At 41.1% G+C, this 17283-nt stretch overlaps 2 protein-coding genes across 3 annotated transcripts; both read left to right on the forward strand.

Annotated features, from left to right (window-relative positions):
* The first annotated feature begins 741 nt into the window (after positions 1 to 741).
* Positions 742 to 4288, forward strand: sfrp2 (secreted frizzled-related protein 2). Its single transcript, XM_085161714.1, has 3 exons — positions 742 to 1425; positions 1641 to 1721; positions 1917 to 4288. Exons 1-3 carry the CDS (start codon positions 924 to 926, stop codon positions 2219 to 2221), a joined length of 888 nt encoding a protein of 295 aa, XP_085017840.1. The 5' UTR covers positions 742 to 923; the 3' UTR covers positions 2222 to 4288.
* Positions 4289 to 9007: 4719 nt separating this feature from the next.
* Positions 9008 to 12035, forward strand: tnip2 (TNFAIP3 interacting protein 2). 2 transcript variants are annotated; one of them, XM_085162592.1, is made up of 6 exons: positions 9008 to 9948; positions 10200 to 10502; positions 10620 to 10709; positions 10892 to 11155; positions 11283 to 11399; positions 11529 to 12035. In XM_085162592.1, exons 1-6 carry the CDS (start codon positions 9628 to 9630, stop codon positions 11820 to 11822), a joined length of 1389 nt encoding a protein of 462 aa, XP_085018718.1. In that variant the 5' UTR covers positions 9008 to 9627; the 3' UTR covers positions 11823 to 12035. The 2 variants fall into 2 exon arrangements, with proteins under 2 accessions (XP_085018718.1, XP_085018716.1); XM_085162590.1 differs by having other exon boundaries at positions 9228 to 9948; positions 11526 to 12035.
* The last annotated feature ends 5248 nt before the right edge of the window (positions 12036 to 17283 follow it).

Genomic DNA, 17283 nt, shown 5'->3' on the forward strand with positions numbered 1-17283 from the left:
TGCAGGGCTCTCAGGCAGCAGGCATCTCACAACAGATATCTGGATCTGGGTAAGTAAAAGCCAAAAGCATGTGCATATCTCCACGGGGGAGTAGCTTAAGGAGGAAAATATGTTTCTGTGATTTTGCTGAACTGATCCAAAGGCCAAAGTCCTAATTCATTTCAGCTCCATTCAAGTGAATGTGAAGAGGAAGTTCAAGCCTGAGAATAACCACGCTGCTGTCTGCAGACGTGACTGTAGCTCATGGGGGTCTGCGAGTGGACATGAGCCAGAGCTGCAGTGCCAGAGGAGGCAGATTTGGTTTCACCCCTGGGTGTGCTTTGTGCAGGTCTGCTTCTCACACCAGGGCAAACAATATTTCACCATGTGGTATGGAACCTGCAGACCTGCCCGGAGGATTTCACCACTCCTAATGATGGAAAATTAACGCTCCAGTGAACTGAGCTAAATGTCCCTACTGACATTTCTAAACTATTTGAAAAAAAAAAGAAAAAGAAAAGAAAACGGGGGGATCACTCAGGATGAATGTCTGTTGATTTGGGCGTAATGAGGGGAACCTGTCAGACGCATTTGTTTTAATTTCCATGGAGAGCCAGAGATTAACTCGGGGGAGGGAAGCTGTCAAGAAAGCGACTGGTGATAAAATACTACGAGCCATAATTAGAAATCAAAAATGCCTCTACGCCCCAAAGGAGTAAGAATTTCACGGGGAGGGGGGGGGACTTTGACCGAGAAGACAAATTTGTCCACATGGTTCACCTGATAGGAGGAAAACCAAATGTGCTGAATGAAGAAGAGGTCTTTGCGCATATTATACAGACTCCTCCCAGACATGCCGGGAAGAAAACCTCCTGTCACAGTAGAAGCCTGCCACTGTCAGAAGCTCCGTCCAAAGCCTGAAACTTTCACATACACCAGACAGCATGAGAGCTTTGACTCCGACCGTGGCGGTGCTGTGGGTGATAACAATGCCCTGCCTGCAAGCAATCCACGGACTGTATAACTTCGGCCAGCATGAACTATTCTACAAGAAGAACAACTGCAAGGCAATCCCTGCAAATCTCCTGCTTTGCCACGATATAGAGTACACGGAGATGCGCCTCCCGAACCTGCTCGGACACGAAACCATGAACGAAGTACTGCAGCAAGCGTCGTCTTGGATCCCGCTGGTCCAGAAACAGTGTCACCAGGACACGAGAAAGTTCCTCTGCTCTCTTTTCGCTCCGGTCTGTCTGGACGATTTGGACGAGCCCATACAGCCGTGCCGGTCTCTCTGTGAAAACGTCAAGCGCGGCTGCGCGCCCGTGATGTCCGCCTTTGGCTTTCCGTGGCCAAAGATGCTGGACTGCGAGCGCTTCCCACTCGACAATGACCTGTGCATACCGCCTGCAAGCATCGACAGCTTTGCGCCAGCCACCAAAGAGGGTAACCAGGCGCAAACATTCTGCATGAATCCCAAATTCACTTTGAGGCACACTGGCTCAAAATTCACAAAAATTTGCAGCTTTATAAAAAAAAATGTAAAAAAAAAAAAATGTAAAAAATTAAAAATTAAAATCGACGCATGTGTTCTAGTCACGTATATTTAGTAAATGCACAAATCATTTTGTAATATTTGCCTCATTTGATTCCCGTTTCAGCGCCCAGGGTGTGCGATGCTTGCAAGGAAACTGATGAAAATGACAACGAAATTGTTGAGAACCTCTGCAAAAATGACTTTGGTAAGTCTCCCCAACCCATGCATCAGAGCATTAAGGTCAGCATAGCTTAGGGGCCCCTGAGAGCTCGCCGAGTTGTCTCAGGGCAGCATGAAGAGGAGAATCAGTTAGGCCTCCACCCCTGCATGGATTTCTCACGTCTTTCATAAGTGAGCATTTCCTTTATCTCTCTCTTTCTTCGTTCTGCATGCACTAAAGCTCTGAAAATCAAAGTGAAGGAGATCGCCTACATCAACGGCGACACCAAAATAGTGCCGGACACGAAGAGCAAGGCAATCTACATGGTGAACGGCGTGACGGAGCGAGACCTCAGGAAGACGGCGCTGTGGCTGAAGGACGGGCTGCAGTGTATCTGCGAGGAGATGGACGACATCAACGCCGCATACCTGGTCATGGGCCAGAAGATGGATGGCCATCTGGTCATCACCTCGCTGAAGCGCTGGCAGAAGGGACAGCGCGAGTTTAAAAGGATTTCACGCAGCGTCCGCAAGTTACAGTGCTAGGGAAGAGAGGGAGGAAGAGGTGGGGTGGGGTGGGTACCTGCATGTTAAGGTTGAAGGTCAAGTTTTGTTGAGGGAGTCCTTCTTTTGTGGTCGCAGTTCTGGTTTTTCTGCTCTAGAGCGCAGCAAAGACGTTTGCCTGGCCCCAGAGGACGCACAGCTTACTGTTTCTCTCATTGGTTTATCATTGAATACAGATAATGTTTAAAAAGAAGAAGAAGAAGTTGAAATGGGGTATAAAGTATAGATAAACACGCTTGAATAAACCAAAAATCTTTTATTTGACTCTAAAACTATAACTGTGATTTTTATTGTGAAAATCAGACTTCCAGACAAACTTCACTTCAGTTTGTACGCACCGGTAACATTGGTGCCCCCTAGCGGCCAATTTCAAACTGTGCGTCCTTCCCCAGCGAACGGTCTTTGCTGCGGCCCCATCAGTTACAGTTAATTGCACTCAGCTGCTGTCCAAGGTCCAGAGGAATCACAGATTACACAGAGAGAGTGAAAACTAGCAAAGCTTTGAGTCCAGGATTTAAAAATGACTGACTCTACTAATCACTGGCAGATGTGGCATCCTGGTAAAGCTCACAGAGTGAGTTGATCAGACTTTTAGGACGTTTTTCTCATCTTTTCCAGGAGGTCAAATCAGGTGTTAAATCTTTTAACATTATTGTTTTTTTTAGCCGTCATTTCTATAAAAGCCCCATTTAAAATCAACAACAACACGCAGACCTGGACAGCTTTGAGATCAGCAGTAAAAGATCTGGTCATGTACTGCTTGGATTAAGTTAACGAAGTTTCTCATCTTATAGAAAGTCACTTCTGCCTCAGACGCTAACGCGGATTCATATACAGAGTGCCCAGCGATTAAAGCTGTGATCCAGGGGTGCTTAGCGCGACATTCAAATATTTGTGGTTTTGTATTCCTACCATTTCCTCAAATGAGAGATAGCTGGCTATATTCTCTTCCCGTTCAGTATTTTAATAATTCTTGGTAAACGTTTTGTACTTGAGCAACTGCATAATTTTCTACCACCATATGATAAAAAATATTTTTTTACTCCTAGACATTCATGTGTCATGTAAACGTTCAACTTTGCATCTTCATTCTGAGTGACGCAAACTGCTTCTTGGTATTGATGATTGGACGGTTTTGTTGAGCAGGTAGTTTGGTAAATGCAAGTAACTGTGTGTTTGTGTGTGTGCTTGAAACATAAGTCATTTTGGATGTATTACAGTGTAAATATCAAATACTGTCATTTATTCTTGTGTAAAGTTTGCAGCAATTAAAAGATACAAAGTTAATATTTGAAATGAACCGGTCCATTGCTGTGCACGGGAGAGAGGTCGTTTTCCTACTTTAAAATCATGTTGATCCCACAGCTATAGGATAGAGAAACATACTGATTTAACACTGCCATCTAGCGGAATTCACTGTTAAAAATCTGATCTTAGATCACTGGATATGCACTCACCGGCCACTTTGTTAGGTACACCTGTTCAAATTCTCCTCTATGCAAACATCTCATCAGCCAATCACGTCGCAGCACGTTAGCGTATTTAGGCACGTAGGCATGGTCAAGATGACCTGGTGAAGTTCAAACCGAGCATCAGAATGAGGAAGAAAGGTGATTTAAGCGTGTTTGAACATGGCATTTGTGAATATTTCAGAAGCTGCTGATCTGCTGGGGTTTTCCAAAACAGCCATCACTGGGGTTTACAGAGATGGTCCAAAAAAGAGAAAATATCCAGCAAGGGGCAGCAAAAGTAAGAGCAACTTGTTAGAACCAAAGTACACAGAAGAACATCTCTGAATGCACAACATATCAAATGTACACCTGTGGTGGGCTGCATCAACAGAAGTGGGAACCACTGCTGTCAACTGAAAACAGGAAACTGAGACTACAATTTGACCAGGCTCACCAAAACTGGCAACAGATGACTGGAAAAACGTCGCCTGGTATGACGAGTTTTAATTTCCTTTGCAACATTCGGCTGATAGGATCCAGATTTAGCATAAACATAATGAAAGCATGAAAACAATGGTTGAGGCTGCTGCTTGTGTAGTGGTATGCCATATACCATGTCATGTTCTCACACTATACACTGTACTCAAATGGTCTCCAGGGTCACCAGATCATAGTCTCAGTGTGCAGCCGACAAATCTGCAGCAACGCTATCACGTCAATATGGACTGATATCTCTAAGGAATGTTTCCAGCACCTTGTTGAAGAATTAAAGCATTTCGAACCAGGTACTAGCAACCTGTACCTAATACAGTGACCAGCAAGAGAAATGAGACCAGTTTGTATTTTAACATTTAAATAATAAAAAAGTTAACAATTACAGGATAAATAAAATTAATTGTCTTATTGTAAGATTTGCTTCTGAACACATCGAGATTTATTCAACACCTTTAGTAGTTTTTTTTTTAAATCACTTGAAGCTCCAATCAATCGGTGTTTAAAAGGCAGAAAAAGAACAGCTGACACTAGTAAATGTTCATTATTTTTGATTTTCTCTTTCATCTTTGATTGGTCACTCAATCTAAAGGCTTCTTACATTCATGATGAAAAGATTAATATTTTCACTCGAGGAGCTATTTTCTCTTATGTCCCGACTCATAAATTAAAGAAAGAGAAAGGACAAACAGCCTCTAGATCAGGGGTGGGCAGTTCATCTAATATTGAGCAGAACTAAGTTCACCTTATCGTCCCCAGTTCTCATGTGGCCACTTGGGAAACCTAATTCCCCACTCCTGACCAGCAATGTGGTCTAGCCCTTGATCTCAGAGATCTAAAAGAGAAAAAGGGAAGGGGAAACTGGAGAATAAGTGTTCTTTCCAAATTTTTCCAATCACCAAATGAAGCAACAGGTGACCAAATCAATTCCTGAGCCGACACAGGAAAAGCCCCAGCACATGATACCTCACCAAAAGTCTATACTGAACACAGAAAATAATAACCCAAGACCCATGAAAAGGTCAACAAAAAAGCCACAAACCAAGTTACTACCACACATCAAACAAACATAGCAACATGTAACAGTAGGCAATAGGAATCTGTTGCCACCACAACGCAAACTGTCACATAAAGCGTGGTCCTAAACCACAAAAGGGTTCTCAAAGTAAAGTAAACACACAAATGTCCAAGTACAAATGGAGACCCACACCCACACACATGATCACAAATAGCGTGGTCGATACCACAGAAAGTTATTTCATTCGCCTAGTGAGCAGCAGCCACAAGTGGCCTACCAAAAGTGGGCCAACGCTAAAGGTCACAACAGAAAAAGACTCACTTCATCTTTAAATAGCAACCGATAAATGTTAAAGCACACTCTTGGAAGTTCATCGAATGCTGTAACAAAAATGAAATATACTATATATTTTTATTATGATGGTGGATTATGGTAGTCCACCGCAAATACACAGCTTTCCTGCACTGAGCAGAAGACCATCAGTGGTAATATAAGACCAACAAAACCTGAAGACCTCTGTTTTAGGTTATCCAGCAACAGCCAACCATATATTCAATGACAAAAACCGACTTTTTAATGATTTCGTTGAACTTTTCTTTTTTCAAGATGGAAGGATTGTACAGCATGCCTCTTTAATGGTTTTTAAAAAACAAGAACTGGGTGCACAAGTTTGAATTGATTTTGATTTTCTTTAATCCACAGGCAAAATATTATACGTGGACTCACTTAAATCTTTTAATAACTGGTGCTGACGATTCCACAGTGTTTTTACCTTGACTAGGCCAAGGCCTATTAACTTCTCATTAGTGATCATACATGATTAATAACCGCTGACAGTTTCTTTTTACCAGCATACAGCATAGAAAGGATTTATTTGTTGCCACTAATTGGATTGACCAATACTCAGAACAATGGGGAAGTCCAAGAAACTCAATGAAGATCTAAGAAGTGAGAATACAAGTTTGGAAGGTCTCTTGGAGCCATTTCTACCCAACTGCAAATTCCAAGAGCACCAGTTCAAACAGTTGTACACAAGTACAAATTATTTTTATGTGTCACCACTTTGCCCAGGTCTGGAAGAAGAGTATGACTCTTAGATGAAAGGAAATTGGTTGAGATATTCAAGAACAACCCAGGAACCACCAAACCTGCCATGAACTGGAAACACCAGTTGGAATACCAGCATTTACAGAGTTTTACATCATCGTGGACTGAGAGGGTGCCAACCAAGGAAAGAAGCCCCTGCTCCAAAATCAGAACCTTCAAGCTCGAGTGCAATTTGCAGCTGCCCACTTGGACGAGCCAAATACTTTGTGGAGAAAGGTTTTATGGCCAGATGAGACAAAGATTGAGCTATTTGGGCACACTGATAAGAGGAGGTTTGGAGGAGTAAAGGTGAGGCTTTCAAATCTAAGAATACTGTACCAACTGTCAAGTATGGTGGGGTAGCATCATGCTCTGTGGCTGTTTTGCTGCCAGTGGTACTGGGACATTGCACAAAGTGGATGGAATAATGAAAGAGGAGGAATATCTCCAAATTTACATCTTTCCCTCAAATCAAGAGCTAGATGGTTGAAACTTAGACGCAATTGGATCCAAGTTTGGGACTACGGTCCCAAACACACATCAAAAATGGATTTTGAATGGATAAAGCAGGTTAACATTAAGATCCTGGAATGGTCTTGACAAAGCCCCGACTTCAACTCTATGAAAATTTGTGGACTTTGCTTAAAAAAAGACAGGTTTGTGCTGGGAAAACAACCAATTTAGATAAACTCTGGCAACTCTTGGCAATTCTGCCAAGAAGAGCAGCCAAATATCCAGCCAGAATTATGCCAGAAAGTTGTTGATGGCTGCCCAAAGCACCGAGGTGTAACTTACTAAGGGACATTTAAGTTGGCGTATATGCATGTATTTGAGCTTATATGTCTAATTGTTAACCTGTGTGGATTACAGAAAATCCTAAATAAATTCAAACGTATACTTTCAATTTGTGTTTTTTGCGTCATTGAAATGTATGCTGTACAATCATTCCACCCTGGAAAAGAAAAGTTGAGAGAAATTGCCACGATATTCATGCCGACAATGAATCTTTGTCAATGCTGCACCCGGCTTGAGGAAGCTTTAAGCACTAACCTTGGAAAGAGGCACCAGACCACAGATATATTTAACTACTGAACTTTAAAGTGTTATCGTGTAAGTGTTATGGGGGCATAACGCTTACATGATTATTATAACTGTTGGTGCTTCATTTTCCATGGACTTACTGTTTCAGCATTGCAAGAAGTACTTAACAAGGCCTCTTTTCATAGCGGAAACTCTGAAGTTTATATATTTCCATTCTACAAGTTACTGTACTACTTAACATGAATGGTGTTTAAGGTGTTTTGCCACCTGTTCACAAGGTGTCAACTGATGACTCTTTCAGGAAGTCCCAGACATTTTACTGTCACATGAGTTCTGAGACTTGCCAATCACATGAATGAAGGTGTGAATCATCAATAAGAGGGGTGGTGTTGCTAGGGTGAGACTGTAAAAGAAGGCCATAGAGAACTGAAATGATTCAGGTCAGCATTAGGTTTTTTTATAGACAGAATCTTTTGTGGAAGTTAGTTTCCACCCTGACACTTCTTCCCACCTTCCTACAATTTTTTACACACTTTACACCTCAATTCTTGCTATTGTAACAAGTGTCACATGACTGCCATGTGACATTAAAAGGCATTAAGCTCTACACCTCTCATGTCTCTTGGTGTGATTGACCCAGAAATACCTGGGACTCCCCACTGGCCAATACAACTGATGAACACTCTTGGTCTTTAACTCGGTACTCCTACTGTCTAGACAGTAGTTTCATTTTGACCCAATAATGCTTAGTACACTCTTCTTGTAGTCCAGCGATGAACCTAAATGGAGCACATGTAGTAAGTGTGACCTATATATGCTAGTTACTGTGCATTTTCTTTAAAGTGTCTGAGAAAAAGATTACACACGTAAACTTGGAACAGTTTCAGCTAAACGATTACACACACTGTACTCTATTGGGTGTATTTATTTATTACCTCCACATAAATATCTAGGTTCTTGGGACCCGTATTAAGACTATACATCCAAAGCACACATTCATTGCTAAAAGCACATCAGTCCATGATTCAACAGTATGTGTTACATCTGTATTTTATACAAAATTGCATAAAAATAAAGCCAGCTACAAACTGCAACAACAAGTATAATGAATTAATTTGTAATAATTTTGGAATCAGTGGTGTAATTAATCTATGTGTAATTACGTTTTTGTAGTGAACCCTTTTTTATGTAGCACTTAAAAAAGAGAAAATGCATAAGAAAAGTAAAGATTATGATCCGTTTATTCATGAGTATTCCCATTTTGCAGTACCAAGAGGTCAACATGAACTGGAGCTGCTTCCAGTACAGCTTGGGTAAATTCTTGATTTGCTACCGTAAGAGACATTGTGTCACTTCCCAAAATTTCAGAACAAAAACCAAACAAACACACACAAAAACGGGATGACAATGTTCAGTCATAAACCGCTGCATCCTAAAATCAGCCATTAATACGGCACTGCATGGTGTGGTCCTTAATGCGTAATTCTTTGAATGACAATGCATTGCGGTGCATTTAAAGCTGTGGGAAAAATTAAAGCCTGACAAAAATGAGTGGCGCGCATGGGGAATTTGTTATGACACTACGAGTAAATGCCCTAATGTGACTTTTAGGGGACTGAATGTGTAAAAACCCGGTAAACTACCGCTGGGAAATTAGCGTTTTTCATTTAGTATTATCTGATATTCCTTTCAATATTACAGTTTATACTTTCTGTAGAAACCTACAGCAAGCAGCATTTGGGTTGTATAAAATAAAGTTGACTAAAGCGCAAGCCATTCCCTTTTCTCCCTTTTAAACCAAAGCTATGCATCCTTATAATAATGGTGGCACTAATAAAACACCGGTAAACTTTCTTTTTTTTTAACATAACTTAATTTTTGTTCGCTCTAACTAGGAGTAGTAGATTTTCCGATGTAAATGAAAGCAGCAATCGTCTCTCTTTTTTCAGCCTTTAAGAGACCTAGCTTAAACTTTTAGCTACATTTAAAATATGTGTTTCTTTGTTTACCAAGTTGTGCCAAGACGCTATAAAATGTTTTTTTTTTCTACCTGTGGATATCTACAGTGAACCTTTTTGAACACAAGCATGGCTCCTTTTTGACGAAGCTCAAAAAACTCCGCGGGGAAGTTCCCTAGGAAATCCCCGAAGACGGTTCGGGGGATATTATTCTCTGATGAGCCAAATTTGAGACAATTGACGACGTTGGTCTTTTTCTAAAGACACGGGGCTCGAGGCAGAGGCGTCAAATGCTGGATTTTTAAGAGACTGGTGCGTCTGTCAAAGTCTACAAAACCCGCAATGGATAACGTCAGTATAAACAACACGGATAACGACATGCTCAGAGACAAAATGCGGAGTTACAGCGTGCTTAATACTCTGTATCATGAGACGCGGCAGGAAATAGACCTTCTGAACAGACAGATCTCTGTAAAGGACGGTGTTATTGCAGATTTAAAAGCCAGGCTGGGGAGACACGAGAGGCTCTACATGACGGTGGGAGATAAGGAGTCTGTGCTCATCAGTCCGTCCAACTCTTTGGTGGAGAGTTTACTCAATGAAATATGCAAACTAAAACAGAAGAAGAACGAAGGGGACTTGAAGTCAGCCCGACAAGCTGAGGTAAAAACATGCTGAAGATTGTACACAGTCGATGTTTCTCCCTACAGCTCTAATCAGTGATTTATAACCATATATAGATTTTTTTATATATCAGTTTGTTACCCTGAACTGTAAGCTGCTGTCTACTGTGACGCGTTCATTTTACAGCCTCTACTGGAGAAGTGTTCAGGGAATAAAACATAGAGCATATCTGACATATCAGTTGCAAGCTGTTGTTGCCATGCCATGAATCTGTCATCATTGTTCCTCAGGAGATCCAGAGGCTGAACACTCAGCTCAGGGAGAAAGAGCTGGAGCTGGAGACCATCAGATGTCAGCCGGACCACGAGAAGGACCGGGAGATCCAAAGGCTACGGGTAGCCTTGCAGGAGAGGGAGCAGGCCGAGGCCACCAGAAGTGTCCTCTGTACCTCCCTGGCCGAGGAGGCCGACCAGCTACGCAGGCAGCTCGGTGCAACTGTTAAGGTGTGCCAGGAGCTGATGGCGAGACTGGAGAAAGACAAAAGGGGAGGAGGAGAAGTGGAAGATGTGGCCCTTACGCAAAAGAATGCAGAGGTGTGTAAATGCTTTTGTTGCTTTTGTAATTTCTTTTTTAAATAGCTTTATAATACAGCTATTTGTTTTCAACTTTTCAGGGTCTTGTTGTAACCTCTGTTTTCTAATCTTTTACAGGTGCCAGAGTCCTCTGAGATGGGTAGTGTTAATGCCCAAATCCGTCAGCTTCAGGAGGAGAATCAACAGCTAAAGCAGCGTGTGGCATACGTGAGTCTCATTAGTGTTATCTAAAATCAGTCAGGAAAAAAAATAGACATGTGATCTAATTATGTCCTTAAGGAAACACATTTCAATTACTTTTGCACACAATATTAACACTCCAGTGGTGGAATATAAAACATGGTGCATGATGGAAGGTGTGACGTTTTGTTTTTTTAATTTCCTTTTAGGTACAAAGCCTGAATACTCAGTGGCAGAAGTATGACTCCAGCAGGGAGGACTATATAAGAGGTTTATGTCAGAGGCTGAAGGACAGCACCGGGCAGGGCTTGATGCCTGCGATGGGCTCCACCAACACTGGATTGCTTCATCAGGAGATTTCCAGGCTCAACAGCTTACTGGAGGAGAAAATGAGGGAGTGTGCACGGCTTGCTAGAGAAATGGATGACATCAGAAGACAAGACAAGGAGCAAATTCAGACACTTGAGCAACAGGTTGGTGCGATTTCATGCCTGGTGATTGGCTGAGTTCTGTTAAGCGTGGTTATAGTGTGAAATAACTAAATATGAAACTAAATGTGAAAGATAATTTTTTTTTTACTTTTTTTTTTTGCTTCCTAAGGTTCTTATCTACACCGATGACTTTAAGTCAGAGCGTGCGGACAGGGAGCGAGCGCAGGGCCAGATTGATGCCCTGAAGGAGCAGGTTTCTCAGCTAAAACAGCAGCTGCACAAACAGGTGAGACAACAGCCCTGCACTTAGGTGCATGAGTGCCTCGACAGAAGCACGGACTTCCTTTTACTTGTTACCACCGTCCAGTACGTGTAGCTTGTGCTGACAGTGTACGTGCCTCCCTGTCTTCAGCAGGGAGCTAGCAGAGAGAGCAGAGACGTGGTTCCCTTGTGTCACGTGCACATAGGACACAGGATCTCCTCAAAGCGAAGTAAGGACACGTCAGAGCCTCTGTTGAGGACCACTGCTGAGAGGCGGCAGCAGCACCAGCAGCACCAGCAACCTGCAGCTGCGGCGGCAACCCCAAACTCTGCCTGGAACGAACACCCAGGCATGTCAGAGTTGCAGTGCCCGCAGTGCCTCGCCACGTTCAGCGACACAAAAGCTGCAGAGTACCTGAACCACTGCTTAGAGTGTGCCCGAGTGTAAATGGAAGAGCACTGATTTGGAAATAACAGTCATTTCTTACTGACAGTAACTGAACACTGAAGACCAGCACTACACTGCAGAAAATACCCCGAGTGCAGATTCCAATTCTGAGAAGCTTGACTACAAATCAAACAACTGACTTACCTTTTTTTCTTTTTTTTGTACATAGAGAAACAAATCTGTACAATTGGCATATATAACTATATATATATATATATATATATATATATATATATATATATATATATATATATATATATATTTATTTTATTTTTTTTTAGTTTTTTTTTTAGTTTTTATCCAATGTCAGGTTCTAAGAGTACTCCTGTGGCATTGCGGGAGATTATTGTAGTGGGGAAGAGGATTACTGATGCAATATACATGGAATATAATATACCTCAGTGTCAAATTACAAACCTGTTGCACTTTTTTTACATTTAGTTTAAAACTTAATCGTGGAGTCGTACGATGAAAGAGATTCACGATGCATAAGCTTCTTATTTTGCATCTAGATGATAATGTGGTGCTATTGAACTTGACATGTTTCTATTTTGTAAAGTATATATTCTTAATAACAGATTTACAACTATGTAACTATTCATATTTATTCTTATTGTTTAAATGGCAAATCATTTTATTGCAATATTTGGTTGCCTTCCCCCACCCCACCAAAGCCATTAAATATATATATTTTTGGTAAAAGTTTGGGATAAAAAAACAACAACAAAAAAACGTGGTTGAACCAGAAACAGATGTTGGAGATCAAATTTTGATCGACTTGTGTAAAGATTGCATCTCAACTGGCAGTATGCTTATTTGTGGAGATGTGTTGTTTCTGTGGCGGCAGTACCTTATTTTTGTAATAAAAGACAGTTTACCCACACACGTTATCTTATGGTGATTTATAGATGGGGTGGTATTTTTAATTCTCGAGATAGACAGCACCCAAGATCCTAGCCGCTTAACCACGAAAATTCTGGCACTTCTTAATCTGTGTGCATGTCTTTTTAGCATGTCACGTGTGTTTTTTATGTGTGTGTGTGTGTGTGTGTGTGTGTGTGTGCCTGGTGGAAAACCCCTTCCCAGTGTTGCCTGAATGGGCACGCTGTACTGTGACAGCCAGATTCCCAGCTGTTATGTAGCTGAAGCAAACACTACAGGGGTACTGAGAGCAGCGAGCAGATACAAGGGCTCAAGTTACATGCAAACCCTCAGCAAATGCCTGCATATCAGTCAGTGTCTGAAAGATCGTGCATTCAGTCACGGTGAAGTATCAGTTTGACACACACGGACCAACTGTGCTGTTTGGTGAATCACTTGTCATGGGTTTGGTGAAGTAAGTGCAGGAAGCTGGACATCCCCTGTTTTTAAAAAGGAAGTGAACAGACGCAGTCAAACAGCTGCGGTACTTTTGTGTGAGCGAAAACGTACCTACCTTTGCTGCAGTGTGTTTTTTTTGTTCAGGCCATGGGCACATTTTAGGACTGGATTAGAGCCTTAGAAAGAAAACATGTTTTTCTAAGGTCTTTTAACGTAAACTTTCAACAACGAAGCAACTTCTTTCTCAATTCGGTACTCTCAGGCAGGGTTTGCCTTTTTTTAGCTTCTTTAGCAAGCTAGTTTTGTGCAACTTTCAACTACTGTTTCTCACTCGCAACAACTGGACATTTTTAGGATAGTAAAAGACCCATAGTCTTACCTCAGACATTTGTCAGTGAGTTTTCTAACACCATAACTTATTTACTCATTTATGTTGTGCTTTTCATCCACTGTTAACTGGTTTTATCTTTATTACTTTTACTACTATTACTCCCTTTAAGCTAATCTCCTTCTAATTGGCTGTCCCTGACAAACGAAAAGGTCAACTAAATCTGTGTCCACTTGGGATGATCATATTAAGACATTAGGATGTCATATTGCCAGCCAAGAGTAGAAGAAACCGTAGCAAATTGAGAATTTAGAGCAGTCTAAAGCCTGAGCTTTTAGCTCATTGGAATTACTTTGAAACTCTGGCCACATTTAACCCGCTGGGGTGTACATCATCATTGGTCATAACCTTAATTCTCTCCTAACCTTAGATTGTCGAGGAGGCAAAAAAAGTCTGTCAGTTAGGATGATTATTTTCTCTGCTACACGATGGCCAAGGCTCTGGGAAGCAGGTTAATAAAAGCAAAAAGTTGATATTTTGATTTCCTAATGCTAGAGTTGCCTCATCCATCGAGTGGACAGTTGACAGAAGAGGAGGCTAAGGGTTAGAGTCAGGGTCAGGGTTGGGGTAGTCATTGATCACTTGGACTTAAGAGGGTTAGTATGACCACTTGACCTTTCCTTGTCCACAACTGTAACAAAGACAGAGGAAAAGCACAATATTTCCTGTATACCAATAAAATTACAATCAATTCAGTTGAACTTTTTTTTATATATATATATCAATACATTTTTGCTTCTGTTTTTTTTTTTAAATTCTTGCATGTCAAGAGATATTGATATGCTCATATTCACTGTCAGTACAGTGAATATGACACAAACACAAACGTATGTATGACCTAATAATCCAAGACTTAATTTGTAGGGAGTTTATGGGTCATTTGTGATCATTAGACAGAACCAGGCTAGGCTTGGTTTCAGTCTTCGCGTTGAAGTTTGTGGCAGACATTCTAGCAACAATAGAAATAAGGTTATTGTGGTTACGGAAAACGCTTTAAGTAAAAAGCAGTGAAACTGACTACTACTGTAAACAAATTAACGCTTCAAAGCGGGTACAGCACCCAAGTCCCCAAGGTTTTGAAAAGCTACCAGACGGCATCACATGTTTCCTTACTCATCAGCTAACTGGGGGAGATACTGGTGACTGTATCAGTTTCCAACACATTTACACACATTTTCATTTACATAACACACTACCTTGACTCCAGTTTAGAAGCCCACGGAATAACTGGTTCCAATTTTGGCTTTGAAGGGTAACTTTAGCATCTCGCCTATAAGGCAACCACAGGAACACTGGTAGAAATACACACAGGACAAAAAAAGACCACGAGCTGCCATCTGGGGATTCTCCCCCGCCACCAAACACCTACACATTTTCAACAGGGTCTATAAGTGACTGAATTGTCACACACGCTGAGGCTCTACACACCAATCTCAGAGTGGAAAAAAATAAGTCACACGTCCCCACCTGAATGTCTGGGAACTTTTTCTAAGAAATAAAGAATAAAAAAGAAAGGTTACAGTGGTAGACCAGTTCCTGTTGGAAACAGGTTTCAAAGCATCAGGATGTAATGACTGACGTAGCTTTCACAGCTACTTGAACAGAGAGGGAGAACTTCAACCTGACTTTAGTCTGACACTTATCCAAGCAAATACAGAATAGATGTTTACAACCTTTAATCGTCTGTGTATCCTAAAAGAATGGGAATTTCCCGCCATCGCGAGGGAATTCCCGAAAAGCACATACGTTTAGTTGAAATGGAACACAGTGGACTTGGGAAAATCATTTTATTTTAACATTTATAGGCTTAGATCACTGGTATTAGTGCCTACTTCTTCTTTTTTAGGATCCCTGGTGAGGAAGTCCAAGGTTTCAGCCATCAAAAGCGACACTGTGGCAGACTGTGAAGCCAGTAAGGAAGAGGGGATTCCCTCCTTAGAAATGTATGTGATCCCGAAGTGCTCCAGGCACTTAACAATGAAAAGCCCAGCTTTCTGATTACAAGCTTTGACGCGGATCTGATGCCTTTAATAACCCGCTGACGCTCACCCCTGTCATTGTCAGACTGATCTACGTACACAGTTTTGTTTACCTTTATTCATCAAGTCAGCTTCAACAAAAAAGTCTATTTTTTTGTAAGAGACATCATACAGCAAGTAAGTAATTTTTACCTGCATGTGGGATTTTTTTAAATTTTTCTATTAATTGCATAAACATGTTGACGAAAGCGGCCTTTATCTCTGCATTTATCAAAACACACACTGCACCATTTTCTCATAATATTTAGATCACGGCCTACATTTGCACCTCGTATTTTTCTAGGTGTTTTTGCCCTCTGTACATTTGCGTACTTTTGCGCAGCATTTACATAATGTGGTAGATCCGATCTTACATCACCGGTGACTGAGAGCAAGGCCACGCTATAAACAGCCAGACAGTCATTCATAACTGAAATATTTTTGAGTCATATCTGCTGGTGCTCACAAACCAGTCTTTTTTGCTTATGTATGAAGTGCATCTACCCCGCTGCTCTCATTCACAACAGCTCGTACTGAAATTCCTTTGTTTTAAGAAGCAGTCACTCATGGGAAAGTTAAGAGGAAGAAGTCATGGTGATGACCACAAATGCACCTCACTTCCTCTTCCACATTATCCATTTGGTCCTAAATATAACCTCTGAATCTACTGTACGACCAGCGTTTACCATCACTGCTTGAAAATCCATCCCAGTTTACTTTATCGGCAAGAATGGGAATAAACAAATGTTACTGAAACTCATGGTCAGTTCCTGAAATTCACTGAGGCCATTTGAAAGAAGTAAAGGCTTAGTTACGGTTAATGTCCAAGTTGGTTCTTTTACAAAAATTTGTCTTTTTCATAAAAAAAAAAAACAAAAAAAAAACAACCCAAATAGGTGTGCTTGTCCTGTCAGTCGTATTCACAGAAAACTATGTATTAACTCATCTATTTCTAGAGAAGCCACAGCATGACCTCATTTCATGCTCCCTTCACCTGGAGGGAATGCACTTGATTTCGTAATTGCCTCAAATCAGCTCTACAATGAGTACATACGAAATTAAGTTACATGTAAATGTCCAAAGTAGCCCAGCGGCAGCTGTCTTTTTGTTTAATGTACCTCATAACTGAAACTAAACCTTGGGATCAACTTGACTCAGTTACAAAGCCCTGCTAGACTGACTATGACTGTAAGTTTGTGGATTTCCCAAAAGGAACTCATTTATGAGGGTGTGACTCACCCTGCAACTTTGAACATAGCCACAGACGGGCAGAAGGGCAACAATGGGTAAAATTCCTGGATTAGCAGAAGTACAACTGATTTGCAAATTCCGGATTTGGAAATGGTCATCTTGAGATTTCTAATTTACATTAGCTGTAAGAAATTTTCAGAAATGTCCCTAATGTTGAGTGTGCTTATTAGAAAAAAAGAGTATCTGTTTTCATTGGTGTCAAATATAAAGCTACAGTTAGTCTTTTTAAAACAAATTTAAATAACAGTAATAAATAATGGGTTAATTTGTGGACTTTTCTTTCTAATGCCTAGTAAATTAAAGCCCTTCTCATAGCTGAAGGATAATTATAATGCTAACTCATGCAGTTAGTATGGTAGCTAAATTGCTAATGCAACTCCACCTACCTGGTGACAAAAGTCCTCTTGTTAGCAAGCTGGTTTTTAAAGTTTGTGTGGCATGCCCCAACTTCAGAAACCAAAAAAGGTCTGTGCCCACAGTTTTT

Source organism: Neolamprologus multifasciatus, chromosome 6, assembly GCF_963576455.1.
Source record: "Neolamprologus multifasciatus chromosome 6, fNeoMul1.2, whole genome shotgun sequence".
Taxonomy (NCBI): domain Eukaryota; kingdom Metazoa; phylum Chordata; class Actinopteri; order Cichliformes; family Cichlidae; genus Neolamprologus; species Neolamprologus multifasciatus.

Bases quoted from the DNA above. Each gene is read 5' to 3' on its own strand.
- sfrp2 (XM_085161714.1), top strand. From the start codon at position 924: ATGAGAGCTTTGACTCCGACCGTGGCGGTGCTGTGGGTGATAACAATG. The intron at 1,426-1,640 runs GTAACCAGGCGC...TTCCCGTTTCAG, and splicing joins TGCGCCAGCCACCAAAGAGG to CGCCCAGGGTGTGCGATGCT. The intron at 1,722-1,916 runs GTAAGTCTCCCC...CATGCACTAAAG, and splicing joins CCTCTGCAAAAATGACTTTG to CTCTGAAAATCAAAGTGAAG.
- tnip2 (XM_085162590.1), top strand. From the start codon at position 9,628: ATGGATAACGTCAGTATAAACAACACGGATAACGACATGCTCAGAGAC. The intron at 10,710-10,891 runs GTGAGTCTCATT...ATTTCCTTTTAG, and splicing joins TAAAGCAGCGTGTGGCATAC to GTACAAAGCCTGAATACTCA. The intron at 11,400-11,525 runs GTGAGACAACAG...CCCTGTCTTCAG, and splicing joins AACAGCAGCTGCACAAACAG to CAGGGAGCTAGCAGAGAGAG.